Consider the following 25,405-nt stretch of genomic DNA (forward strand, 5'->3'; position numbering starts at 1 on the left):
TTTGTGCAATTTTTGTATTTCCCTATTTTTGAAAATAACAAATCTTGGAATTTAGTCGAGGTTTTGTTAGTGTAGATTAGGAGATTTAATTTATTTTTAATTCTATTTGATTTATTTTAATTAGATTTTGTTTTTTAGGGTACATTTGTCCCTTTTTAAAATAAATAAATATATATATATAAAAAAAAAAAAACTATGCAATCAATCCTTTAAGGAAAAAAAGAGGATTAGATATTTTTCAAAAATACCTATTTAATTTAGACATATGTCCAATCAATCCTTTTTTTAATAACATGTGAGGTGGAAGATCAAACCTCTAACTTCGAGTTTGACTATACAAATTCTATGTCAGCAGCAGGTGACATGATTAGTAATCATAATAATTACTAACTAAATTATAGTGGTTTGATCATAGTTAACTATTATAATTTAAATAGTGGTATAATATCCTTATGGTTTGATAAGATAGGTAGTCTCTATTGCTTGGCTTCCATATAACGTTATTTATGTTCACCTCTAATCGTAAGTCGATTGACTTGCCAATTGAGATCATTTTGAAAAAAGTCAATGGCACCGATCTTGTTGCTATTTCCTCAACTTTTTTCGTCATATTAATTATTATGTCATCTACCATTGAGTTAGATATTATTATGGGATAGCAAAGGTTGGAGCGATGCATGAGTGTTATAATGATTGCATTTTACACAAAGGCCCCTTACATGAAGCCACTATTGAATTATTACCTTTTTGAAACTCACCAATAATATCATGCTTCTCCTAAAATGGGGGTTATTTGTTGCTTTATGCTCCTCTAATTTTCTTCCATTGTCATGGGGTTCGTAGTTGTCCTTCATGTAACAAATTACCAATTTGTTGTCTTGGGTTGAAACAATGGATCAAATGAAATGATAAATAATTTTGTTAGTTCTCATTATGATTGACAGATATTCACAATCCAACCTATAAAAGGGAATACTTAAATTTATATTTAGTTATTGTTAGACGATATATAAATTTTTAATTAACTTTCAATTGTGGTTATTGTGAGAAAATCACATTATGATAATCTCATTAAATAATTTGTCTAAAAGAACATTAGTATGAACTTACCAACTTGGATAATGATTGTAGGACCGGTATGATTGACCAAAAACTTTCAATTATGATAATCTGACAGTGTAAGTAAATAGTGTAACACCCTCATCCTCATAGGATTTTCATAGAGGTAGAAAAGAGCTTGGGGTATAAACTTTGGAAGGGAAAGTTTAACTAAATACCTAAACTATGCTTTGGAGGAAGAAAACTTTCTAAGTTTTAGAGGCAAAATAGTTTGAAGCCAGAATTTGGCTAAGTGTCCAAACTATGCTATGAGAATAAGAGTTGAGCTCACAACATAGGAGAGAATGAGAGCCTTGGACGCATGGAAGCATAGTGAACGTATCCCAAGGGGAGTTTTTGGACAACTTGGATGTTTAGGTGGTGTGGGAAGCTACGCTATGAGGTGAGTTAAGGGAACTATACATTGAACAACAGGATGAACACATAGAGAACCATCATGGATGGATAAGGAAGGCATGATGGACGAATAGGATATTCTAGGAGAGGAATTGGCTAAGTGTTGGATATCTAGGATAACACAAGTGGAGAAAACCCTAATGAGGGAAGGGTTGGATGCATAGATGGGTTTTGGGCGCATCAAGAGCCATGTGACACATGTCTTGGAGGGAAAAGAGAGACAAAGAGGACAGATGGCTATGCCTTGAGTTTGAAGGAGTAAGCTATGCTTGGAGAAGAAGATAGAAACTAAGGGAGAAGAAAGAATAAGAAGGATTGACGCATGAGGTTGGAGATGGGTGCATAGGACTAGAGTTTGGCGCATAGGAGGTCTTGTGGATTCCATTTTGGATCTATGAGGAGCAAGATGGAAGAATAAGACAAACTCTTAGGAGAGAGTTACACCAAGAAAGCCCAAGAACCCTAGTTGGACGCATGCCTAGGAGGAAAAAGGGTAAGGTGGGAACATACTATAGCTTTTAGCCAAATAAGAGAGTTTTGCATGAGTAGGAGACAAGTTGGTGGTCTAGTTAAGAAACCATATGACCAAACCTAGAGGACCATCCGTTGGAAACATCAACATGGGTGCAAAAGAGAGATATGAATGCAAAGAGGGTTGTCGATGAAGGAATCATGCGTCCAACCCTAGGTCAGCACGCATTGACTTAGAAACTTGGAGAGCAAGGTCGGATTGACAGCAAAACGGAGTATGTGACTCAACCAAATGAAGCTCCAATCGAGCCTAGGGTGAGGTAGACGCATAATAGGACATGCAAAAGGGCGGGATGACAAGTCAGGAGGGGCTATGCGTTGGACTTGCATGGTGAAGACACCTCAAGCTCGCATGCAAACAGTAGGTGTCAAGGACCTTTGCGCTGAACTTTGCATGGTCTTGACACTTAGGATTTTCATGAAAACTATGTGTAATGTGTTGATAGATAAAAGGGGTGATAAGGACCTTTTTGGGGGCCTACAAATACCCCAGGAAAACTTTATTTCAGTTTACAACTCAAATTTCCTTCAAAGAAGACTCAAAAAGAGAGTTTAAGGAAAAATTAGGGTTTTGGGATAAGGCATATGCGTTAATCAGGGGAGGCTATGTGCCCATGCATGAGTCCATGCATTGATTAGAGGAAATCTAGGGTTCCAAAAGGTGTTGTCATGCGTCCAACTACTTAGGGAAGGTCTGCCTTGCATCCAACAGTTGTTTTGAGTTAGTTTGAAGCTTGTTTCATACCTATTGAGTTGGTAAGCAAAGGTTAGGGCCATGAGGATATTCAAAAGTTAATTTAGCCCTAAACACGGGATCCTAAAATTATCTAACTCAAGTACAGACTCGGGATTTGAGGAAGAACTCGGGAAGCTAAGCGGAAATCTAGGAAAAAAAAGTTACTGCCAGTTAAGAGTGAGTGACATGTTTTTCAAAATGAATTAATGATTTCATGATATAAGCTTATTACATGCTTTACTTAAGAGTTTTCCCCCAACATACTATTCTTAAAGTTTTATAATGAGTTTTAAGTAGGCTTTTCTTATAAAATTTCTTAATCATACTTGAGTTTTAATGCTCGGAAGCATATTTTACAAAGCATTCCTTGAATTGAGATATTCCTTAGTAATTCTACATTTATGATGTTTATGCTACTAGAATGCTTGATGTTTTAAGATTCAATACTTAAATAAATTTGAGGTTTTATAATGTTTTAATGAGGAAACCCGATGTTGAATGACTAGGAGAAGGTATTTGGGTCAGTTATTGAGAAAAATCGATACTGAAGGACTAGGAGAAGGTATCTAGGTTAGTTATTGAGAAAACCCGATACTGAAGGATTATGAGAAGGTATCTGGGTCCCCTGATACCTAAGGAATGATAGTATCTAAGGCTTAACCACGTGCACGTACGTATTATTCGACGTTGGTTGTGTTGAGATTACTCCACACCAACTAAGGACTCGACGTTGAGCGATTGAGCAAAATAATTCTCCTCCAACTGAGGCTAGAGGATGATGGTTTCCAAACAAAGTGGATGTGATTCGATGTTTCCAGAGTTTTATAACATTTTCCAGAATGTTACACTTGATGTTAAAATTAGAAACCCCAAAGTTTACAAGATTGATATTTGAGTATGATTATGTTTGGACACATGTTTTAAATGTCACTCACTGGGCTTTAACTCATTTTTTTCCGTTCTTTCCCCAGGTAGCAGTCTACACTCTGGAGCCTAGTTGATCTATCAGTCTGCTACTCAAAGATCCAAAACTGTAGGGAATTCAGAGTTTAAATAGTTAGGTGGTTGAGTTTGTAAAGTAACATGTGCATATTAGAGATAAGAATTAACTTCAGAAGGGGAGGTTTTGTAATATTAACTATTTGAAATATATGTATAATATGAATCGTGTTTTTAAGATTGTTGAATAAATTGTTGAGGGATATTTAGTTGATTGCATGTCTTATCACTGATACACCAAGAGTGCGAGTGCCCAAAGGCAAAGATGGACAATAGATATTATAAGAGGGTTGACACCTGCTGTCATCACATCTCCTTCTAGATTGGAAGGGTAATTTGGGAGGGGGTGTGATAAATAGTGTATCAAGTCAATGATTTAAAAGGTAAAATCCATTCCAATTTCACATTTTATTTAGAGATCAACGTGTATATGTGATTTAGGTCCAACTCCAACAACCAGTAGATTCCACGCATCATCAAAATGTTGTTGACACCTGCTGTCGTCACATCTCCTTCTAGATTGGAAGGGTAATTTGAGAGGGGGTGTGATAAATAGTGTATCAAGTCAACGATTTAAAAGGTAAAATCCATTCCAATTTCACATTTTATTTAGAGGTCAACGTGTATATGTGATTTAGGTCCAACTCCAACAACTAGTAGATTCCACACATCATCAAAATATTGTTGTCAATGGTAATATTCACTACCTTTTTGCAATTTGTTCTTTTAAAACGTTCTTTTAATATTATTTTAAGAACTACTTTAGTTTTTGGGTAGTGATGGACATCATCTTCGTCCTTGTCTTGCCCCAATAACATCTCTATAATTAGTTTCAATTCAAAAACAAAATAGAAACTATATTAAAACTTTTTACAAAAATAAGAAGGAAAATTTGCAATTTTGGTATTTGGGGTATGAGCTTGGTAGCATTTTGCTCCCTAAATTAAAATGATTTTATAACATTCTGGTTAATGTAGTCAATTTATTGTTAATTACAAAAAGAAACTTGACATTGCAATATATACTGGTTAAAAAAGTTGAATTTAAAAAAATTGTTTAATTTTGTTTTTTAGAAAATACTTTTAGGGTGGGTTTGGTATGTGATAAAAGTAGAGAGTTGAGTTGAGTTGGTATTATCTGGAGAGTTAAATTATCTGGGGAGTTAAATTGTTTGTGTTTGTTTGCAGAGTTGAGTTGAGTTGGTAATTATTGTCTGTGTTTATTGTGTAGAGTTGAGTTGGTAATTATTGTCTGTATTTGTTGTGCAGAGGTTGAGTTGAGTTGGAGATCTGATGCAGTTTTTTGTGAATGAGATTAATTATATTTTTTTCTGTTTGTTTTTTTTATTTCATTCTTTTGTTTTTTAGTTTTATGTTTTGCTATTGTTGGTTAATTTTCAAATATACACGTATTTTCTCAAATCATTTATGACATAAACTGGACAATCTCAATTTGTAGAACATAACAGATTATTTTTCATATATTCTTTTCAAAAACTATAATAATTCTAATTCTCTTCAATCGGTAAAACATACCAACAAAATTTATTTCATATTGCTGCTCGATTAATTGGTATATTATATATTGTATGTATATATATTGAATGTTTGTATATATATTGAAGGTAATTATCCCAATTACTAATTGGTATATTGTAGGTATATATATATTGAATCTTGCTAACTTAACTTTATTATTTCACATATCAAACAGTTTATTTTCATATAATATGGATAGTATATTTGGAATTGAAATTGTACATAGGATAATTACCTTTCATTTGATTATGATGGTGAGAATGTGATGTACTACTGTAACATTTTTCATAAGATCACAAAAATAATATGAACCGACCGAACACGTGGCCGTTTCCAAAAAAAAATTCACAAAGTATATGTTCTTTTGGATACTTATAATATCTGTGTCATAATACAAACACAAAAATTACATGTCATGACGTATGCAAAAGTTATCATTCTTTTCAACATGACAGTCCATTGTCCATTTGCTGTTATCCAAAAGAACTATAAATAAAATATAGGGGTGTGGTCAGTCTACATGTTTCTTCCTAGTAGACGGAGGCAGTACCTCTTCCGTGCGTGTTCTGGTACTGCAAGGAAGCAATTTGTCTTCTGAATGTCTGTGACAAGGAGGTCAATAAGGGTGACCTGATCATCCTCATCCAGGCCATCAATGTTGTATATGGCATTTACTACTTCCTTCCGACGCCCGAACTCCAGCTCATACTTCTCCTTTTGCCATGATGCAAGTCTACCCATGTGTGTGCTCTACATTTCAACAGCCGATCTCATGATGTCGATCATTTCAGCTTGGAATGATGGCCTCCTCCTCTTCCTGCCTCGAGTTGACTCGGCAAGTACACTCGCTCTACCTGTAGATTACTCTGCTGGCTCTTCATCTATTTCATCTTAATTCAATGATGATTCTGTCTGACGAACCTCAGGTGTGTGACAGTCCTGTGATCCAAGTCGAATCTCATCTTCAAACTCTCTGAATGCATTCGTCGTCATCACATATGGGTCCTCACTTGATTGCCCTACTGCTTTGTATTTCCCAAATACGGTGGACAGGTCATCGTAATGTGGGAATGGCTTGTTCCACATCCCCTTCGCATTGGGATGACTCTTCATTGATACACATACACATTATTAATATTTATATTATAACACGTACCCATACATTTTTTTTTTCTAGAATCTTACTCGAACCCAAGGATCGAAAATCTCCCTCTCGACCTGGACACATTTGAACTCCTCGTTCCAGTCGAACCCCGACTGACTTAACATCTCTGATACTGCGTTGCATTGTTTCTTCAGACTCCTCACCTTGCACTCAATGGTGTTCTGATTCAGTGCGCACCCGAGCACTTTCTCATGATGAATTCGCTCCAAGTGTTGTAGGTATTCTAGTCGAAACGTCCCATTGTCGGACCTCCAACCGGTATCCACCAAATACAATAGAGCTTCCACAAACTTAGCGTCCTCCACCTTCGACCATACGTGTTTAGACCTCTTACCATTACCTGCAATTATGCTGCATGCATACGTTTGTTGAATGAAAAGATGCAATAAATTAAACACATGCACAAACAAAGGATAAAATGCTGAAATTATATGTTCCAATTTAACTTGTTCACAAAGAGTCTTGGCACAAAACATTTTCACGACATACTTGGAATGTTCCATAATTAAATTCCATTCAGTAGTAAAAGAAAAGTAAGCAATGAACATTGAATAATCAAGCTCTTTGCCATTGAGTAAACATTTCAGCCGCTAAGTCATCCCTGAACTTGGTCTCATTCCTCTGATGATTCAACAAATTCAATACAATCCCCATCAAGACCAACTGATGCAGAATTCTCCTCATCGGGCACGTCAAACATTGCACCGATTCCCATCTTCCTTGTGATCAAGTTGTGAAAAATCAACATGCAGTTATTGTTCGACATTGGACTTGTATTGGGTAGAATGGTTTTCCCCTAAGAATAGCCCACCGCCCCTTTAGCAACCAAAACGCTCACTCGATAACGTTCCTTACTGAAGAATGTTTCATGTTGAAAAATTCTCTTGCAGTTATCAGTGTGTTTCCTGCTCCACGCCAATCGAAGAGATAGTATCGTTCCCTTCTGTACGACACTAAGAATCCTTCAGCGTTGGGGTATCCAGTATCACATAGGTAATAATATCATGTACACGTTTCGAAATGTCATGTACATGTGTTGTGGCATGTACGCATGTTTAAATAACGCATATGGTTATTATAATACCCTTTGGAACCCTCAATCCGTACGATCGCGAAACCGCATCCCCAAGAACCCTTGAATCGGCTGCAGACCCTTCCCACCCTGGCAAAACGAAGACGAACTCCCCATTTTGATCACACACCGCAAGAACATACTTGTGGTAATCTCTCCCTTTCTTGTCCTATATCGAGGTCGATCGACGACACTAACATTCATTTTAATGTATGTGTCGTCTAGCGCACTTAGACAATTCTGTCTCTCAAGTGATCAGAATGAATTAAAAAAAAAAAAAAAAAAAAAACTATCGTTGCATGCATATTTATGACGTATTCATATAAAAAATTGAGTACTTTTTTTTACCAAAAACCACTTCCATCTTCCATCAGTGCATGTATTTGTGATCGGTTCTGGTTTTCTTAACAAAATAGTGTGAAGTTGTAAGACTGCCCTAAGAACTGCGTTGAAATATTTCAAAACTGTCTCACCAGACCTTGAAAAGTTTCTACGTACCACTTGATTCTTGACATCGTGTGCAAGAATGTGTAAGAATATCACAACCATCAACCATCTCTTCGACGTCCATACATCTTGTTGGTTCCAAACAACCAGTCGACCAAAGCATATTACATAGAATCGTAAAGGTACGTCTATCCATTCGGGTGCTTTCACGACATGCTAAGTCACTCTCGTAAATTAGGCGTAAGAAGGTCAACTGCCTAATGCAGTGCCTAGCATATGTCAATTGTCTCTCTATCCTTCGGTAGTTGTTCAATAACGTAATTAGTGTTATGAACAACTGTATTTGAGAGTGCGAAATAATTCTCATGATCAAAAAAAGGTCTTTAACAGTATCCATCTTTATAGGGAAATGAACGTATTATTAGATAAAATAGGTCTTCAATAATGTAAAGTCAAGTAAATAGAAATACTAAAAAAAACAATGAGGATCTCGCTCATGAAGATCCTCATGAGCGAGATCCTCCTCATGAACGAGATCCTCATTGTTTTTCACCTATTGAAATGAACGTATTATTAGATAAAAAAAAATTACATAACAGTACTATTTTACCCATAATTCAGATTAAAAAATATAATGTTGCCAACCATTAATAAAAAAATTTGTAAACTAGTATTCCCAAAAAAATGTGACCAACAATTAACAAATAACATATTTCCATAAAAAATAAAAATAAAAAAATAAGTCCTAAAAAAAGGGAGATACTCTGAACCTCAAATAACAAACCTCCTCAAACTAATTAGAAATGATTTGTGCAATTAGTTTGGACTCTACAAGAAACACAAAATAATGATAGTTAGATTAGAAATAAAATAAAATAAATTGAACTAAGGAGTAACCAACATAAAAAATAAATTGAACTAAAGAGTAACTAACAAAAGCAATACATTTTTTAAGGTTTAACACCCATAGTGGAGAAAGACAGTAGAAATATAAAAAGTTTGAGTGGGAAGTCATCTATAAATAGAAGAGGGAGAAAGAAGTGGTTGTTGGAGAGAGGTGCATTTATTATTAAAGAGTGAAATTAATTTAACCTCATTAATTAAAGAGTGAAATTAATTTGAATATTAGTTGAAAGTAAGTAACAGCCACGTTGGTAGTAAAGTCAAGTAAATACAAATAGTAAAGTCAAGTAAATAGAAATACTAAAAAAAAAATGAGGATCTCGCTCATGAGCAAGCATTTCTTTCCTAGCGATGCTCACCTTACCAGCGAGATTCAGCCCACATTTCTAGTGAGATTCCCTTCTAGAGTGAGATCCTCATCACAAAATTAGCGAGATTTCCTTCTAGAGCGAGATCCTCATCACAAAATTAGTGAGATTTCACTTGTCGAGGGTTGAAGTTTCGACTTATGTATGTCGAAACTTCAACCTTCAACAACCTTTTATACATATTGTTTCCAAGTTTTTCTTTGTTTGTCGAGTTCTCAACGTTTGATTAATGTTCGACCTATGTATGTCGAAACTTCAACCTTCGACAACCCTAATATACATATTGTTTCCAAGTTTTTCTTTGTTTGTCGAGTTATCAACGTTCGACCTCTACATTAATCGAGTCTTCAACCTTCGACTTCTAGTCTCGGTCTCCCCAAAAAAACAATATTTCTCTAAAAAGTTTCAAAACAACCTTATTTACCTAATAAGTTTTGAAAATAACCATATTAATATAAAAGGTCCTAGTTTTGAAGGGATAAAAAAGGAGAGTTTTGAGTGGGTAAAAAATGGTTTTAATAACCTATAAGTTTTCTTTATGGGCTTAACAAACATATCCACCCAACTCAATAACTCATACCTATTTATCAAACACCTCCTTAGTTCTTTAAGCTGTCGTTAGCTATTCATGATAATAGGTTTCTTTTCTTTTAGAATATGAATTAATCCAAAATTTGGGTGATTTTTGGATATTCCATATGAATGTCAAGGTTGAAGTATTCTGAAAGTAATTTTTGGATACTTCTCTTTTAAGGTGTCAAAGGCTATTCATGATAATAGGTTTCCTTTTCTTTTTGAATATGAATTAATCCAAAATTTGAGTGATTTTTGGATATTCCATACGGACGTCAAGTTTCAACTATTCTTAAAGTAATTTTTGGATGCTTCTCTTTCAAGCTGTCAAAGGCTATTCATGATGATAGGTTTCCTTATATGATGAAATAATCCAAAATTTGGGTAATTTTTGAATATTTCCGTGTGGATGTCAAGTTTGAAGTATTAAAGTGACTATAGCTTGTTGTATGTTGCATGACTTGAATTGGTTAGAAGAGATTTTCTTCAAGTTACCAAATTACCCAATTCCAAAAAAAAAAAAAAAAAAGAAAAGAAAAGATTTTTTTTCTTAAACACAAAGATTGAAATGAAATAAATGCCATAATATTAGTATATAATATTATACCAAACCAATTAGAAGGCAATTGTCGGACTCGAGCAGAAATATCGGCTCTATAAAGCATCGAGAAGAGGGTTGACGACATCGTCCAGAGCGAGGCCACAAAAATATTCCTCTGACGTCCGACAGCGATCGGCCAACGGAGCTCCAAATCCCCGATGATGGCAGTCACCAGCGGCTGGAGCCGGTCGAGGAGTTGCTCGAATGGAGCTTCCATCCTTGTCACGACAGCTTCGCTGAAGCCTCGAAAGTCGACGGCCTTAAGCCTCTCGAATGGGATGACGTTAAGGATGGTGGTAAACCAGAGATTTGTAGGCGTGGGATCAGCGCCAATGTAGCCAAGCCACTCTTCGGTGACGACGAAAGTGATGAGAATATTAGATTTTGTTAAGGCAAGCAACTTGAGAGGTTCATAGTAGGGTTGATATGGCCGCTGCCGGGGAAAGGCATCGCTACGACGTGGATTCCGGCCATCGAAAAAATAACTACGGAGCTAAAGATAAATTAGGGTAAGTTCATGGACAATAACAAATCACGGGGTCTGAGGTTTTACAACGTTTGTGGTTTTTGAGTGACACTGAATAGTCGACGTGTTGTTTCGATCTGATAGAAAAACTATGGGTTTGGAAGCTCGCGGTTTTTGGAATAGCAATACTAAAAAGTGAAGTGGGGAAGATCCAATTTTTACCCCTAATTGGGTCCAATCTCAGTTTATAACCTAAAATTCTGAACCTTGTTTCAAAGCAACCATTAATAAGTTTTTGTATTAAGGTTATTGAAGATCCCCATGAGCGAGATCCTCATTGTTTTTTTAGTATTTCTATTTACTGACTTTACTATTTGTATTTAGTTGACTTTACTACCAACATGGCTACTTACTTTCAACTAACATTCAAATTAATTTCACTCTTTAATTAATGAGGTTAAATTAATTTCACTCTTTAATAATAAATGCACCCAACTCTCTCCAACAACCACTTCTTTCTCCCTCTTCTATTTATAGATGACTTCCGAACTTTTTATATTCCCATTGTCTTTCTCCACTATGGGTGTTAAATCTTAAAAAATGTATGCTTTTGTTGGTTACTCTTTAGTTCAATTTTTTTTTTTTTTGTTGGTTACTCCTTAATTCAATTTATTTTATTTTATTTCTAATCTAACTATCATTATTTTGTGTTTCTTGTAGGGTCCAAACTAATTGCACAAATCATTCCTAATTATTTGAGGAGGTTTGTTATTTTGAGGTTCAGAGTATCTCCCTTTTTTAGGACTTATTTTTTGTTTTTTTATGGAAATATGTTATTTGTTAATTGTTGGTCACATTTTTTTGGGAATACTAGTTCACAAATTTTTTTTATTAATGGTTGGCGACATTATATTTTTTATCTAATACTTCTCAAATTTTTTATGAATTATGGGTGAAATAGTACTGTTATGTAATTTTTTTTTATCTAATAATACGTTCATTTCAATGGGTGAAAAATAATGAGGATCTTCATGAGCGAGATCCTCATGAGCGAGATACTCCTCATGAGCGAGATGAAGACCTCTTTTATCTAATAATACGTTCATTTCCTTATAAAAATAGATACTGTTGAAGACCTCTTTTCGATCATGAGAACTATTACGCACTCTCAAATATAACCACGTTATTGAACAACTACCGAAGAATAGAGAGACAACCGACATATGCTAGGCACTGCATTAGGCAGTTGACCTTCTTTTGCCTAATTTACGAGAGTGACTTGGCATGTCGTGAAAGCACCCGAATGGATAGACATACCTTTATGATTCTATGTAATATACTACGGTCGACTGGTTGTTTGGAACCAATAAGACGTATGGACGTCGAAGAGATGGTTGTGATATTCCTACACATTCTTGCACACGATGTCAAGAATCGAATGGCATGCAGAAACTTTTCGAGGTCTGGTGAGACAGTTTCGAGATATTTCAACGCAGTTCTTAGGGTAGTCTTACAACTTCACACTATTTTGTTAAGAAAACCAGAACCGATCACAAATACATGCACCGATGGAAGATGGAAGTAGTTTCAGGTACAAAAAGTACTCAGTTTTTTATATGAATACGTCATAAATATGCATGCGACGATAGATTTTTTTTTTTTTTTTATAATTCATTCTGATCACTTGAGAGAAACAGAATTGTCTAGGTGCGCTAGACGGCACATACATTAAAGTGAATGTTAGTGTCGTCGATCGACCTCGATATAGGACAAGAAAGGGAGAGATTGCCACAAACGTTCTTGCAGTGTGTGATCAAAATGGGGAGTTCGTCTTCGTTTTGCCAAGGTGGGAAAGGTCTATAGCCGATTCAAGGGTTCTTAGGGATGCGGTTTCGTGACTGTACGGATTGAGGATTCCAAAGGGTAATATAATAACTGTATACGTTATTTAACCACGCATACATGCTACAACACATGTGCATGACATTTCGAAACATGTACAGGATACTATTACCTATGTGATGCTGGATACCCCAACGCTGAAGGATTCTTGGCGCCATACAGAGGGGAACGATACCATCTCTCCGATTGGCGTGGAGCAAGAAACGCACCGACAACTGCAACAAAATTTTTCAACATGAAACATTCTTCAACAAGGAACGTTATCGAGCAAGCGTTTGGGTTGCTAAAGGGGCGGTGGGCTATTCTTAAGGGAAAACCATTCTACCCAATACAAGTCCAATGTCGAACAATAACTACATGTTGCCTTATTCACAACTTGATCACAAGGGAGATGGGAATCGGTGCAATGCTTAACGTGCCCGATGAGGAGAATTCTGCATCAATTGGTCTTGATGGGGATCATATTGAATTTGTTGAATCATCGGAGGAATGAGACCAAGTTCAGGGATGACTTAGCGATTGAAATGTTTATTCAATGGCAAATAGCCCAATTATTCAATGTTCATTGCTTACTTTTCTTTTACTACTGAATCAAATTTAATTATGGAACATTCTAAGTATGTCGTGAAAATGTTTTGTGCCAAGACTCTGTGTGAACAAGTTAAATTGGAACATATAATTTCAGCATTTTATCCTTTGTTTGTGCATGTGTTTAATTTGTAGCATCTTTTCATTCAACAAACGTATGCATGCAGTATAATGACAGGTAATGGTAAGAGGTCTAAACACGTATGGTCAAAGGTGGAGGACACTAAGTTGGTGGAAGCGCTATTGTATTTGGTGAAGACCAGTTGGAGGTCCAACAATGGGGCGTTTCGACTAGGATACCTACAACACTTGGAGCGAATTCTGCATGAGAAAGTACCCAGGGACCCACTGAATCAGAACACCATTGAGTGTAAGGTGAGGAGTCTGAAGAAACAATACAACGCAGTATCAGAGATGTTAAGTCAATCGGGGTTCGACTGGAACGAGGAGTTCAAATGTGTCCAGGTCGAGAAGGAGATTTTTGATCTTTGGGTTTGGGTAAGATTCTAGAAAAAAAAAATGTACGGGTACGTGTTATAATATAAATATTAATAATGTGTATGTGTATCAATGCAGAGTCATCCCAATACGAAGGCGATGTGGAACAAGTCATTCCCACATTACGATGACCTCTCCACCATATTTGGGAAAGACAGAGCAGAAGGACAATCAAGTGAGGACCCATATGTGATGGCGACGAATGCATTCAGAGAGTTTGAAGATGAGATTCGACTTGGATCATAGGACTATCACACACCTGAGGTTCGCCAGACAGAATCACCATTAAATCAAGATGAAATAAATGAAGAGCCAGCAGAGTAATCTACAGGTAGAGCGAGTGTACCTGCCGAGTCATCTCGAGGCAGTAAGAGGAAGAGACCATCATTCCAAGCTGAAATGATCAACATCATGAGATCGACTGTTAAAATGCAGAGCACACACATGGGTAGACTTGCATCGTGGCAAAAGGAGAAATATGAGTTGGAGTTCGGGCATCGGAAGGAAGTAGTAAATGCTATATAGAGTATTGATAGCCTGGATGAGGATGATCAGGTCACCCTTATTACCTTCTTGTCACAGACATTCAAAAAACAAATTACTTCCTTGTAGTACCAAAACACGCACGAAAGAGGTACTGCCTCTGTCTACTAGGAAGAAACATGTAGACTGACCACACCCCTATATTTTGTTTATAGTTCTTTTGGATAACAGCAAATGAACAATGGACTGTCATGTCGAAAAGAATAATAACTTTTGCATACGTCATGACATGTAATTTTTGTGTTTGTATTATGACACGGATATTAAAGTATCGAAAAGAACATATATTTTGTAAATTTTTTTTGGAAACGGCCACATATTCAGTTGGTTCATATTATTTTTGTGATCTTATAAAAAATGTTATTGTACTACATCACATTCTCACCATCATAATCAAATGAAAGGTAATTATCCTATGTACAATTTCAATTCCTAATATACTATCCATATTATATGAAAATAAACTGTATGATATGTGAAATAATAAAGTTAAGTTAGCAAGATTCAATATATATACATACAATATACCAATTAGTAATTAGGATAATTACCTTCAATATATATACAAACATTCAATATATATACATACAATATACAATATACTAATTAATTGAGCAGCAATATGAAATATATTTTGTTGGTATGTTTTACCGATTGAAGAGAATTAGAATTATTACAGTTTTTGAAAAGAATATATGAAAAATAATCTATTATGTTCTACAAATTGAGAAAAAAATTGAGATTGTCCAGTTTATGTCATAAATGATTTGAAAAAATACGTGTATATTTGAAAATTAATCAACAATAGCAAAGCATAAAACTAAAAAAATAAAAGAATGAAATAAAAAACAAACAGAAAAAAATAGAACTAATCTCATTTATAAAAAACTGCATCAGATACCCAACCCAACTCAACTCTGCACAACAAACACAGACAATAATTACCAACTCAACTCTACTCTACAAACAAACACAGACAATTTAACTCCCCAGATAATTTAACTCTCCAGATAATAATTACCAACTCAACTCAACTCAACTCTCTATTTTTATCAACATACCAACCACACCCTAGGAGCTCTTTCTTTATCTTCGACAAAATGTTGATGGGGATGGGAGAATTTGGATCGGACCTTAAACCAACTTAATTTGATCTATTGAGTTGTCATTCATGAAACCTGAGTAATAAGAAAGTTGTTGAGGTATAGAATTCTTGAAACACATCAGTTCACTGGATAAGTTTTCTATGTAAATGCAGATCATGGTGATGAAGTGGATCAAATTTCAGGACTTTCTTCAACACATAAAGCAGATCTTCGAAAAGTGTTCAAAGAAAACGATGGTAGAGTTATGGAGATTATCTTGGATTGCATATCGAGGGTGCCAAAAGCAGACTGCTTACTATTAACTTCTTTCTATGAATTTGAACCCAAAATGGTGGAAATTTTGAAACTGGAATTACCATTTCCTATCTACCCGATTGGTCCTACTATACCCTATTTTGAACTTGAAAATGAACCTCAAGTAGCTGATAACGATGGCTACAATTATCAACAATGGTTGGATTCCCAACCTCCTGACTCTGTGTTGTACATTTCATTGGGAAGTTTTCTTTCGGTCTCGGCTTCCCAAATGGATGAAATAGCTTCTGGGCTACGAAATAGTGGTATTCGGTTCTTATGGGTGGCCCGAGGGGAAGCTCCTCGGTTGAAGGAGCAATGCGGTGAGAAGGGGTTAGTGGTGGCATGGTGTGAACAATTGAAGGTCGTGTCATTCCTCAGTGGGTGGGTTCTGGAGTCATCGTGGCTGGAATTCAACTCTGGAAGCTGTTTATGCAGGGATTCCCATGCTTACCTTTCCTTTATTTTTGGATCAAAATCCCAACAGTACCCACATTGTTGAAGACTGGAAGATTGGGTGTAGGGTTAAACGAACCAAGGTTGGAAATGAAACATTAGTTGTGACATATCAGAGATTGTCCGAAGGTTTATGGATCTCAGCAGCTCTGAGGGAAAGCAAATGAGGGATAGAGCCAAAAAGCTAAAAGATATTTGTCACAGAGCAACACAGGAAGGTGGATCATCTCGCAACAATCTGGATGAATTTATAAGGAGCATTTCAAAAGGTGACACCAAATAGGATGGATTTCATCTATTCTATTCTGTATAATACTTGGGATTCTCAACCGAAAGCTCACATACCATAATGTTCTAATTGTATGGTAATGTGTTGAACCGAAGGTTGGCACCACCTTCTTAAATAAAGAAGGCATAATTTATTTATATGACAAGTCTTTGATGTAAGAATTATGCTGTAGAATAAATAATGAGTTTACAAGAATGAGTTGTGGAACCAGATTATGTACTTCGTTGCATTTCATCGTAAACTTCCCTAAGAAAATGATAATATCATGTGCTCACTACCTGACCCACGACCACAGTGATATCATCAAGCTTTCCCCCTGTTCAGAGAGAGAGGGAAAAAGGTCTAAGTTAACTACCAATGTAATTAATGGGAAATAGCTTACATTGTATGAGTCAAATCCTTGCCTGTAAGTTTCATTCCCAGTATTTTTTTCCAGAAAGGAACATCATAACCCTGTGAGGATTTATTGTGAAAAAACATAAGACATCCATTGAAAGGAAGCCAATAGGGAAGTCTAAATTTTTGTTTTGATAAAAGAGAGTGCAACCTTACACATCGAAGTAGTATGTTAACAAAGGATTTTACCTTAGATCTAGCCTCCAATGAATACGGTGATTCAAAGGCTTTATCCGCTGAATGACTACTTGCAAGGTTAGCCAGTGCCTTAGCTAGCAACAAGAAACAAATTAAACATGGTTAGGCTGATTGAATGATTGAGACAAACCTTCCAACAGATAGTGAACCAGATACCAGATACCACATACCAGCCTCACCAACATCAACGTATTTGGCTGCTGTTGCAACAATCTCATGGTCAAAAACATTATCAAAAAGACCATCCGAGCCCATAACTAAAATATCTCCCTCTATTAGCTCCACATTGCTAACCTGTTTGCAATACTAATACATGATATATCGTTGATATTGATGATCATGGTGCAATTAAAGATTTTACACGGTTAAAGGAACTGGTTAAGTAACCAAATTTTGAGGTCTAAAAGATAACCTTGTAACACCAAAATCTCATGGCATACTCCCTAGTTTATGATTTGGTCATATAAATTAGGAAATACCAAGTCCCTTGGTGGGGAAGATCGTTGTGTTTTGTTCTGACTCGTACGATACAACTCGTTTATCGTACAAGTGTAACAACATTGGGACATACATACAATGATACTTCAACTGAAGGAATATGGATACAGAAAAACATCATACCATGGCATCAAGGAATGTCTGGCCAATCCGTTCTGAGCTAAGTTGATACGGGCAGTCAAAATAATGCTCTTGTGGAGACGTGGAAAATATAATTTGACCTAAGGAAATCAAATTAATATTCATATAAAGAAATCAAGATTCAGAACCGAACGGTTGAAGCTGAATAGAAATAAAATTAAACATTAGTAGTACTACCTTTACGAATGATCTTTAATCCACAATCTCCAACATTAGCAATTTTGAGCATGCCATTCCTCTCCATCATTGCAACAATTCTGCCTATCCCAGTGAAAGGAAAGCTAAGGTAAATCATAAAGCTTAAACATTGCAGGTGCATGTTTCAAGTCAAACTTCTTATAATTTTAAACGGATTGGAAGATTTACACAGTAGCTGAACCAGTTGCAGAGGTAGCAGCATGTGCCTTCCTCAAAAGAATCCGAGGGTCGTCATTAACCTGCTCGATTACCACATCATACTGAAAAATAAGATAGAAAGAAAACACCGCATTGTCCAACAATAAGAAACTACAATGGTAATCAAACTCTTTCCATGGTCTAAATTATTGAGAATTTATAAACCATACAAGCAATTAAGTTAAAAGATGATTAAGATGATACAACCTCATCGTCATTCCCCACCAAATCTGAAGCGTTAGCCAAGAACTCTCGAGGGAACAAAGAAGGATCCACATTTTCTTCAGCCCAACTAGGCAAGAAAAAAAAATACAAGAACAACCATAACTGAACAAGATAATTGGAATATACTAATCTCCACTATAAGAAGAGAAAGATTCTCAACCCATACCCAGAGACACCATCAGCAACAGCAATAACCCCTCCAGAGTAGTTACTGACAAGGAAAGCGTCCTCCCCTCCTGTGAGTGCCTTCAAGTACACGAGAAAGATAAGAAAGTCGGAGTGAGCATTTCATTTGGCTGAAGATGTTTAACGGAAGGGTGCTGCAGCCTGCACTCACCTTGCTGGGGTGTGGAATGAGATGAGTTCCAACGCACAACGACATCTCTGATCTAAAAAAAAATGAATATTAACAGAAATTGCTCAGGAATTGGCATTAGGACTTGGAAGATAGAATTACAAACTGAAAAAAGTGCGTCATAGTAATAAATCACCCGGTAACGAAATTCGTAATACATCCACGAAAATCTCAATTTACTCAACAAGGAAACTTGAGAAAGGATTCAAGCATCAATTCGGAAAGAAATAAACCCCAATTGGGAAAAAGAAGTAAAAAACATACCGCACATGGTCGAGTTCTGGTGGAGCACAGAAGACCAAATTCCTTCTCTTCGAACATTGAGAGAATCTTGAAAGAGAAGAGGAAGGGATACGAATGAGTGGTTGAGACTGAGGAACCAATGCATGGAGCGCGAGTGCCGCCATTTCCCGTTTCAACCTTTCTCGCGTGTCGCCTCTCACAAAGAACATCAGCAAAATTTTGTATTCAATCCAAATTAGTTTATTCATTTTACAATTAGTTCATTCTTGTCCCAACAGGCACCAGTGGTCTAGTGGTAGAATAGTACCCTGCCACGGTACAGACCCGGGTTCGATTCCCGGCTGGTGCATTTTTGTTTTTCATTTTTAATTGTGTATTTCCTAAAAACTTTTGTTTTTTTAAAAAAAAAAAAAAAATTATTTCCTATGCTTGGTTTTAGATTCTTATCGGATGCTTCGGCGTAGAATGCCCTAATTGGCTATCGTCGGTCTCGTTTCGATTACAGAATGAACGCAACATTGAATTCTGGAATTGTTTTCTCTGAAGGTAGACACGGAGATGTTTTTTGTGTTTTCTGTTCTTTCATGTGATTCAATTTTCCCGAGTTCTTTAGCGATGATGTTTCTCGCAGAAATAGCCGACGGAAGTGATTCGGATACGAATTCTGCTGAAGGATCGGATTACTACGAGCCGATCTCGGCCATTGATGGTGAAGAATCCGATGAAGCTGGATCAGAGAACGAAACCTACAGCTCTGATCCTCATTTCCACCATTTATCAAACGGATGCGGTGTAGAGAATGCAGTTTCGTCTCTTAGTTTGAACGATGATGTGGAGAGAAGGTGCAGCGATGACGAAGAGGAGGAGAGGATGAGAGAAGCTTCTGATTCGGCGATAAGAATGGCGTTTAGAGAGGATGAGACTCGTCGAAATGCACCGCTGTCGCCGGAGAATGCAACGAGGATCATGGAGGCCATGCGCGGCATCTCATTTGGTGGCTCTGCTCCAGATTGGACAAGGATTGTTTCCGAGGATCGTTGGATTGATCAGCTTCGAAGGCTTAGGCAAACGCCTAGCGTTTCCAACAATTTCGGGAACTGAGAGATGGAACATTTATCATTTCAAAATTCAGATCCCTTCTTCGTTTTCCTCTTCTTCTTCATTCCTTTGGTTTGTTAAAGAATTATCATGTGATCCCTGATTATCCTCATGAATAAAGATCCTTCTGGGTTTTGATTCGTGAACAGTTCCTTCATTTCCCAATCACATGCGATTTCTTCGATATCATAATTGAATATCATTCAACTTATGCTTAGAATGAGTTTTATAATTCAAACTTCTGGTTTCCTGCTGTTAATCTTGAAAAAGCCATGACCTTCAATGAGCTGCTTGCTTTAAGCTAAACTAAGCTTCTTCACGCCACAATCTACTGATTTCTGCACTTTTGTGTAACCTCTTGTCAAACCCAGCTGGAACCTGATGAAATGGTTCCCAAAATAAGCTCAAAACAACCCCTATTTGAATCACCCTCCTTGTTTTCTATGTTCTTGCTTCCTTTAATATTGATGTGGAGCAAATGACTTGATGAAAATTTGGATCACCACCACATTCATTTGTTTACTATTTCAAATCCTTCACCATGTTATTATTTTCTACTCATCTTCTCCCCTTTATTATCCTGTCTATTATTTTGAAACAAAGACTATTTCAAATCCGTCACCATGTTATTATTTTCTACTCATCTCCTCTTTATTACCATGTCTTTTATTTTGAAACAAAGACTATTATAATTTACCTCTAATTATAATAAACAATTCAACGTCCCAAACAGCAGAGATAATATTCCAACTTTTGAATGAACATAAGTACTTTAACAAAGTGCAAAGTTCAGAGATTGCAAGTAGTTGGTATTTGCAGAGTGTGATCGTTTAGGCAAGTTTGAGAGGATTACTTTTAATTGTTTCGAAAAACAAGTCAGATGAGAATACAAACTAAGCAAATCAAAATCGAAAACTCAAATACTGGTTCAATTAAAATTTTAACTCATTTTGCATATTATTTCTAGTGGAAAGCTTCCAACAATGATGAATTGTCCTAGTAACTTATACATAAAGATTATCGTGCATTTGTTTAGAAACTTGCAGCTCTAGAACTAATTGTAACATCTGGAAGAAAAGGAAGGAGCTGAACAATGAGCATTGGACTAATTTCTGTTTGATGCTGTTGCCAATGATGGGGAGATAGAGCATCAAAGAGAGAGAACTTTGCAGCCATGAGTGAGTTGTTTGCTTCAATCTAGACTTCATCAAGCTGCAATGTTCTCAATATCTGCACTTTTGTCCACTCTCTTAACAATCCCAGCTATAACCTGTTGACCCAAAATAGGAAACATTTGTGAAAATAACCCATAATATAGTTTACCCAATATAAGAAAAAAAGTTGAGTTAAAATTGATGTAGAGTTTCATACCTTTCCAGGGCCTAATTCATAACTCTTCTTCAGCCCCTTGGTGAGTAGCGTTTTTACTGTTGTTTCCCACTGAACAGGAGAAGTCACCTGTAGTTTTGAAATGGGAAAAATGAACAATGTCAGCATTCATCGCCATACAGAAGAAACTGCGCTGACCCTGACCCCTAAACAAAGTGATTCATGTGTCGATTGTCTGTTCCTCAACTACTTTAAGGTGAAAACTAATAGGCTGGTCGTTTTACACAAGATGCTATATGTAATATTCATTCTGAATGTTGTGAGTTAATTTTACCTGACGTGCTAAAATTTTCTTGATTGTGTTAGGATCTGCATGTGGCTGTGCGTCGACATTGGATATGACTGGTATTCTGGGAGTTTTAATCTCTGTTGCTGCAAGTGCAGCTTCTAATCTTGAAACAGCAGGTTCCATGAAACTAGTGTGGAATGCACCTGCCACAGCTAGACGTACCTACAATGCAATGGTGCAGCCATTGCCAAGTGAGTTCTAATGGAACTGAAATATTTAACTTCAAAAGTCAAGTTCCATTACAGATAGTATGCATAGGTTAAATACCGTCATTCGAGCTTTGAATGACTTTGCCTTGGCTTCTACTACTTCTACTCCTTTAAGACCTCCTGATACAGCGTAATTGCCCTGTGACGGTACCAATGCATTGCATTAGAATGACAGTGTAACTATGCTAATGAAATTTAAAACATACAGCTTTTCAAGCTGAAGGATATTTAAAAGAACCTTACAGGACATAGGAAATTTGCTATCTGAACTTTATCGGCTTCATCAACTTCTTGATTAGCAGCATCACACAGCTGTTGAACCTTCTCCGAGTCTAGCCCTATGACACTGACCATAGCACTTTTTGCACCATCAGCAGCTGCCTGAAGAGAGATACAGGGAGAAGTTGGTTTCAGTGACAACAACAACATGCATGCCGCAAGATGAAATCGAAACATCCTTTACCCAACTATTTATGTTTACCTGCATTGCCTCCCCCCTCAGTTTGACCAGCCTGAGTCCATCCTCAAAGCTAAAAATGTAACCAAAACCAGTAGACCATGTCAATATGAGAACATAAAACATAATCAAATTTAAGATAAATGGCATTAGATTAGATCATTAAACTTATTTGATGCTATTTACTGGACCAATAATCTACATATGCAAGCGGGTACACATTTGGACTACAGTCAGTCGGATTAGACACCTGAAAGCCCCTGCAAATGCTAATGCAGTATACTCTCCCAAGCTTAGACCGCAAGTCACATCAACAGAATCAATTATCTGCTGGCCTCCATCACGTGCACGAAGTAGCTCAACTGCAGCTAGACTATTGACATAGATAGCTGGCTGCAATTGCACAATCAATTCAGCAGGTTCAAAACCTTGAACAGTGATAAAATGTCAACTGAACATCCACACGCAATATATATGCATAAAGTGACATATATACAGGCGTAAGAATAGACACAAATACAAATCAAAGAGGAATAAAGCTACTTTTAGTTCAAATGCAACATAGATGTAGTACTTCAGAAAGAGGTATCACGGCAAATCTATGTTCTATATGTATGGTCTGAATAACTAACTACTACTACCTCATAAGGTCAAGGGGTATAATAAGATTCCCCAGAAGATCAATCATTCCGGCCACAGAAAGGATAAATTTCTCGAAAACAAATCTTTTTCACATTAAATTGAATAGTGGCTTGCCTTGCCATCCTATGACTATATAAGTAAATAGGAAGCCATCTCACAGAAGACTGAATAGTTCATCAAGATAAAGCACCTGACTTATAACAGTTGAATCTAGTTTCTCCTTTGGCCCATTAGTGCAGACATCAAGAAGATCAAACCTGCAAACAAAGACTAGGTAACATTACACCACATAGGCAATCATTCCATTAATTGGTCATCTGAGAGGAGTGTCAACTCCCTATATATGGTTGACCTTGAACAAGCCAATACAAGGACTAATGCAAGATGGAGGAATATTAATAGGGGACATACCCTAAAATATCATTTGCTCTCTTGAACAATTCAGCTGCGGCAGGAACACTTTGAGACTCCTTTCCCATGCCCACAGCTTGTGCACCCTGACTCAGAGTGGAAAAAAGAAAAAAATGAAAAAGATTCATAAAAGAAAGAGAAAATCATAACTACTGTCTTCATGATATATGCGAGGTTTTTATGAAATTTGGTAAAAATGAGGTAAATCTAAGACAATGGACTGCTTCTTCTAGTCCTTGATCAATGTATACGCCATTACAAGCATGGCACCCGAACATGACTCAGCAAAAGAAACCTTCATAAAACACGACTCAGCAGAGTCATCATAGAAGATAGAATACTTGTTTCTCTTACTACGGGCCTATTTTTGTACAATGCAGGACACTGATGAACTCCTTGGCTATTGCTTTCAGAGAACTGAACTTCATATCCTGAGATACGGAAGGAGAACTAGCTTTTTGCAGATTCGTCTTCCATGTCCCTCAACTCTCGTGAAAATTGAAGATGACTAGTTAAAGTAAAAGAAAAAGATGGACAATGCCAATTTTTTAGAATTCCCATCGATGCAGAATAGTGACCGTCTTCTTTTATTATCATCGCTCCTGACGTTTTTCTTTTACGAAAGATGAATAACAAGTTTTGCACACGCCGACCAACGAAAAGAAGAAGAGAAAGAAACAAACACGAATCTACTTTTCCCATCAAAAAGCAAGAAACTATTTAAGCAAATCCTTATTTAGCCTCCTCAATGCCAATGTGAGTATCAGAAATTACAAAATCCTCAACCACATTTCACAACTGAAAACGTTGGCTTCAATTCATTCACCACTCCACATAATTTCCATTTCTCCTCAGAAAGTAATTCAAGTGCATAGTGCAAGCAACACCAAAACACAAAAAGAGGAAAAACCCAAATCCAGTACGAACTGACCTGACCAGGAAACAGAAAGGCAGAAGTGGGCTTGTAATCCAAGAACAGGGAATCATCAACCAACGTCTGCGATCCAACAGAAGCGCTCATGAAAACCCTAGATCGAGAGATGGTTGCAGCAGTAGAGCTTCGGAATCCATTTCTGAAAGAGGTGGATGCACTGAGAGGCAACTTCTTGAGGGAAATTGTGGAAGGGAGAGCGAGAGAAGAAGCCATGACGGCGGTGGAAATGGCAGAAGAGGAAGGCGATGGAGGTCAAATTGGGAATGTGAAGATGAAGGATGTGGCAGGATAAGAAGAAAGACAATCAGGTATCATGTAAGAAACAATGGAGGTTTTTATAGGTCACTGGAAATGCCAAGGTTTTTGCGGAGTTCCCGAAGGGTAGAGACGTTGGGAAGATGGCAGGGAAAAACCAAACAAAACCGCTCAACTGCCTTGTTAGTATAAGAACTAAGAACCCTTCTCTTCTACTTTTGCTTAAATCCTTCCACCTATTTTCTCTTATTGCAAAATTAATGTAAAATTACAAATGCTAGCTATGGACCTCCATAGAAGAAGTATATATTAATTATGTTGAGCTAGACTAACCTTTTCTACTCACCTCAAACCTTTGTGTCTCATCCCATCAATAATACCTCACATCATAGTGCATCTTAAACAAAATGGCCCAAACGCTTCAATTACTCTCGGTTTGACATATTTAAATAATAATATGTTTAATTAAAATATGGGTTATGTATGTGAGTAGAAGCTCATTTCTAGATAATTAGGGTTTAATGAAAATCCTAATTAAACTAATATAAATAGACCACTATGTCCCCAATATACCAAAACAATAAGTTATCATCTTTCTTGAATCTCATCTAAAAAGAGATTCCACTAAGGACATTTGCAGTTTTAGTTGAGGAAGACCATAGTCATCGATCATCATCTT

General features: G+C 36.7%; 4 protein-coding genes, 1 non-coding gene and 1 pseudogene across 8 annotated transcripts; 4 read left to right on the forward strand and 2 right to left on the reverse strand.

Annotated features, from left to right (window-relative positions):
- Positions 1-12,732: 12,732 nt before the first annotated feature.
- On the forward strand, positions 12,733-13,309 carry LOC120083936 (uncharacterized). Its single transcript, XM_039039846.1, has 2 exons — positions 12,733-12,769; positions 12,918-13,309. The coding sequence occupies exons 1-2, from the start codon at positions 12,733-12,735 to the stop codon at positions 13,307-13,309; spliced, it is 429 nt and encodes a 142-aa protein (XP_038895774.1).
- Positions 13,310-13,575: 266 nt separating this feature from the next.
- On the forward strand, positions 13,576-16,584 carry LOC120083937 (UDP-glycosyltransferase 87A2-like; annotated as a pseudogene).
- A 102-nt stretch (positions 16,585-16,686) lies between these two features.
- On the reverse strand, positions 16,687-19,274 carry PBCP (Protein phosphatase 2C family protein). Of its 4 annotated transcripts, none has more exons than XM_039039784.2 (11): positions 19,064-19,274; positions 18,782-18,833; positions 18,611-18,690; positions 18,427-18,511; positions 18,190-18,260; positions 18,001-18,080; positions 17,806-17,903; positions 17,355-17,478; positions 17,176-17,258; positions 16,995-17,043; positions 16,687-16,906 (listed from the first exon to the last, which is right to left on the reverse strand). In XM_039039784.2, exons 1-11 carry the CDS (start codon positions 19,249-19,251, stop codon positions 16,854-16,856), a joined length of 963 nt encoding a protein of 320 aa, XP_038895712.2. In that variant the 5' UTR covers positions 19,252-19,274; the 3' UTR covers positions 16,687-16,853. The 4 variants fall into 4 exon arrangements, with proteins under 4 accessions (XP_038895712.2, XP_090172327.1, XP_038895711.1 ...); XM_090316201.1 differs by having other exon boundaries at positions 18,001-18,084; positions 19,064-19,256; XM_039039783.2 differs by having other exon boundaries at positions 18,190-18,281; positions 19,064-19,255.
- A 46-nt stretch (positions 19,275-19,320) lies between these two features.
- TRNAG-GCC (transfer RNA glycine (anticodon GCC)) lies at positions 19,321-19,391 on the forward strand. The gene has a single exon. It is a non-coding gene; the product is annotated as a tRNA-Gly (tRNA).
- On the forward strand, positions 19,382-20,280 carry LOC120083197 (uncharacterized). The gene is made up of 2 exons (XM_039038841.2): positions 19,382-19,588; positions 19,674-20,280. Exons 1-2 carry the CDS (start codon positions 19,549-19,551, stop codon positions 20,141-20,143), a joined length of 510 nt encoding a protein of 169 aa, XP_038894769.1. The 5' UTR covers positions 19,382-19,548; the 3' UTR covers positions 20,144-20,280.
- A 787-nt stretch (positions 20,281-21,067) lies between these two features.
- EMB3147 (Acyl-carrier-protein S-malonyltransferase) lies at positions 21,068-25,070 on the reverse strand. The gene is made up of 10 exons (XM_039037604.2): positions 24,469-25,070; positions 23,538-23,623; positions 23,317-23,383; positions 22,735-22,877; positions 22,509-22,557; positions 22,271-22,408; positions 22,086-22,166; positions 21,804-21,980; positions 21,512-21,598; positions 21,068-21,410 (listed from the first exon to the last, which is right to left on the reverse strand). The coding sequence occupies exons 1-10, from the start codon at positions 24,682-24,684 to the stop codon at positions 21,348-21,350; spliced, it is 1,107 nt and encodes a 368-aa protein (XP_038893532.1). The 5' UTR covers positions 24,685-25,070; the 3' UTR covers positions 21,068-21,347.
- Between the last annotated feature and the right edge of the window lie 335 nt (positions 25,071-25,405).

This window comes from Benincasa hispida, chromosome 8 (assembly GCF_027475165.1).
Source record: "Benincasa hispida cultivar pf3 chromosome 8, pf3_genome.v1.1, whole genome shotgun sequence".
In the NCBI taxonomy this organism is placed as follows: Eukaryota; Viridiplantae; Streptophyta; class Magnoliopsida; order Cucurbitales; family Cucurbitaceae; genus Benincasa; species Benincasa hispida.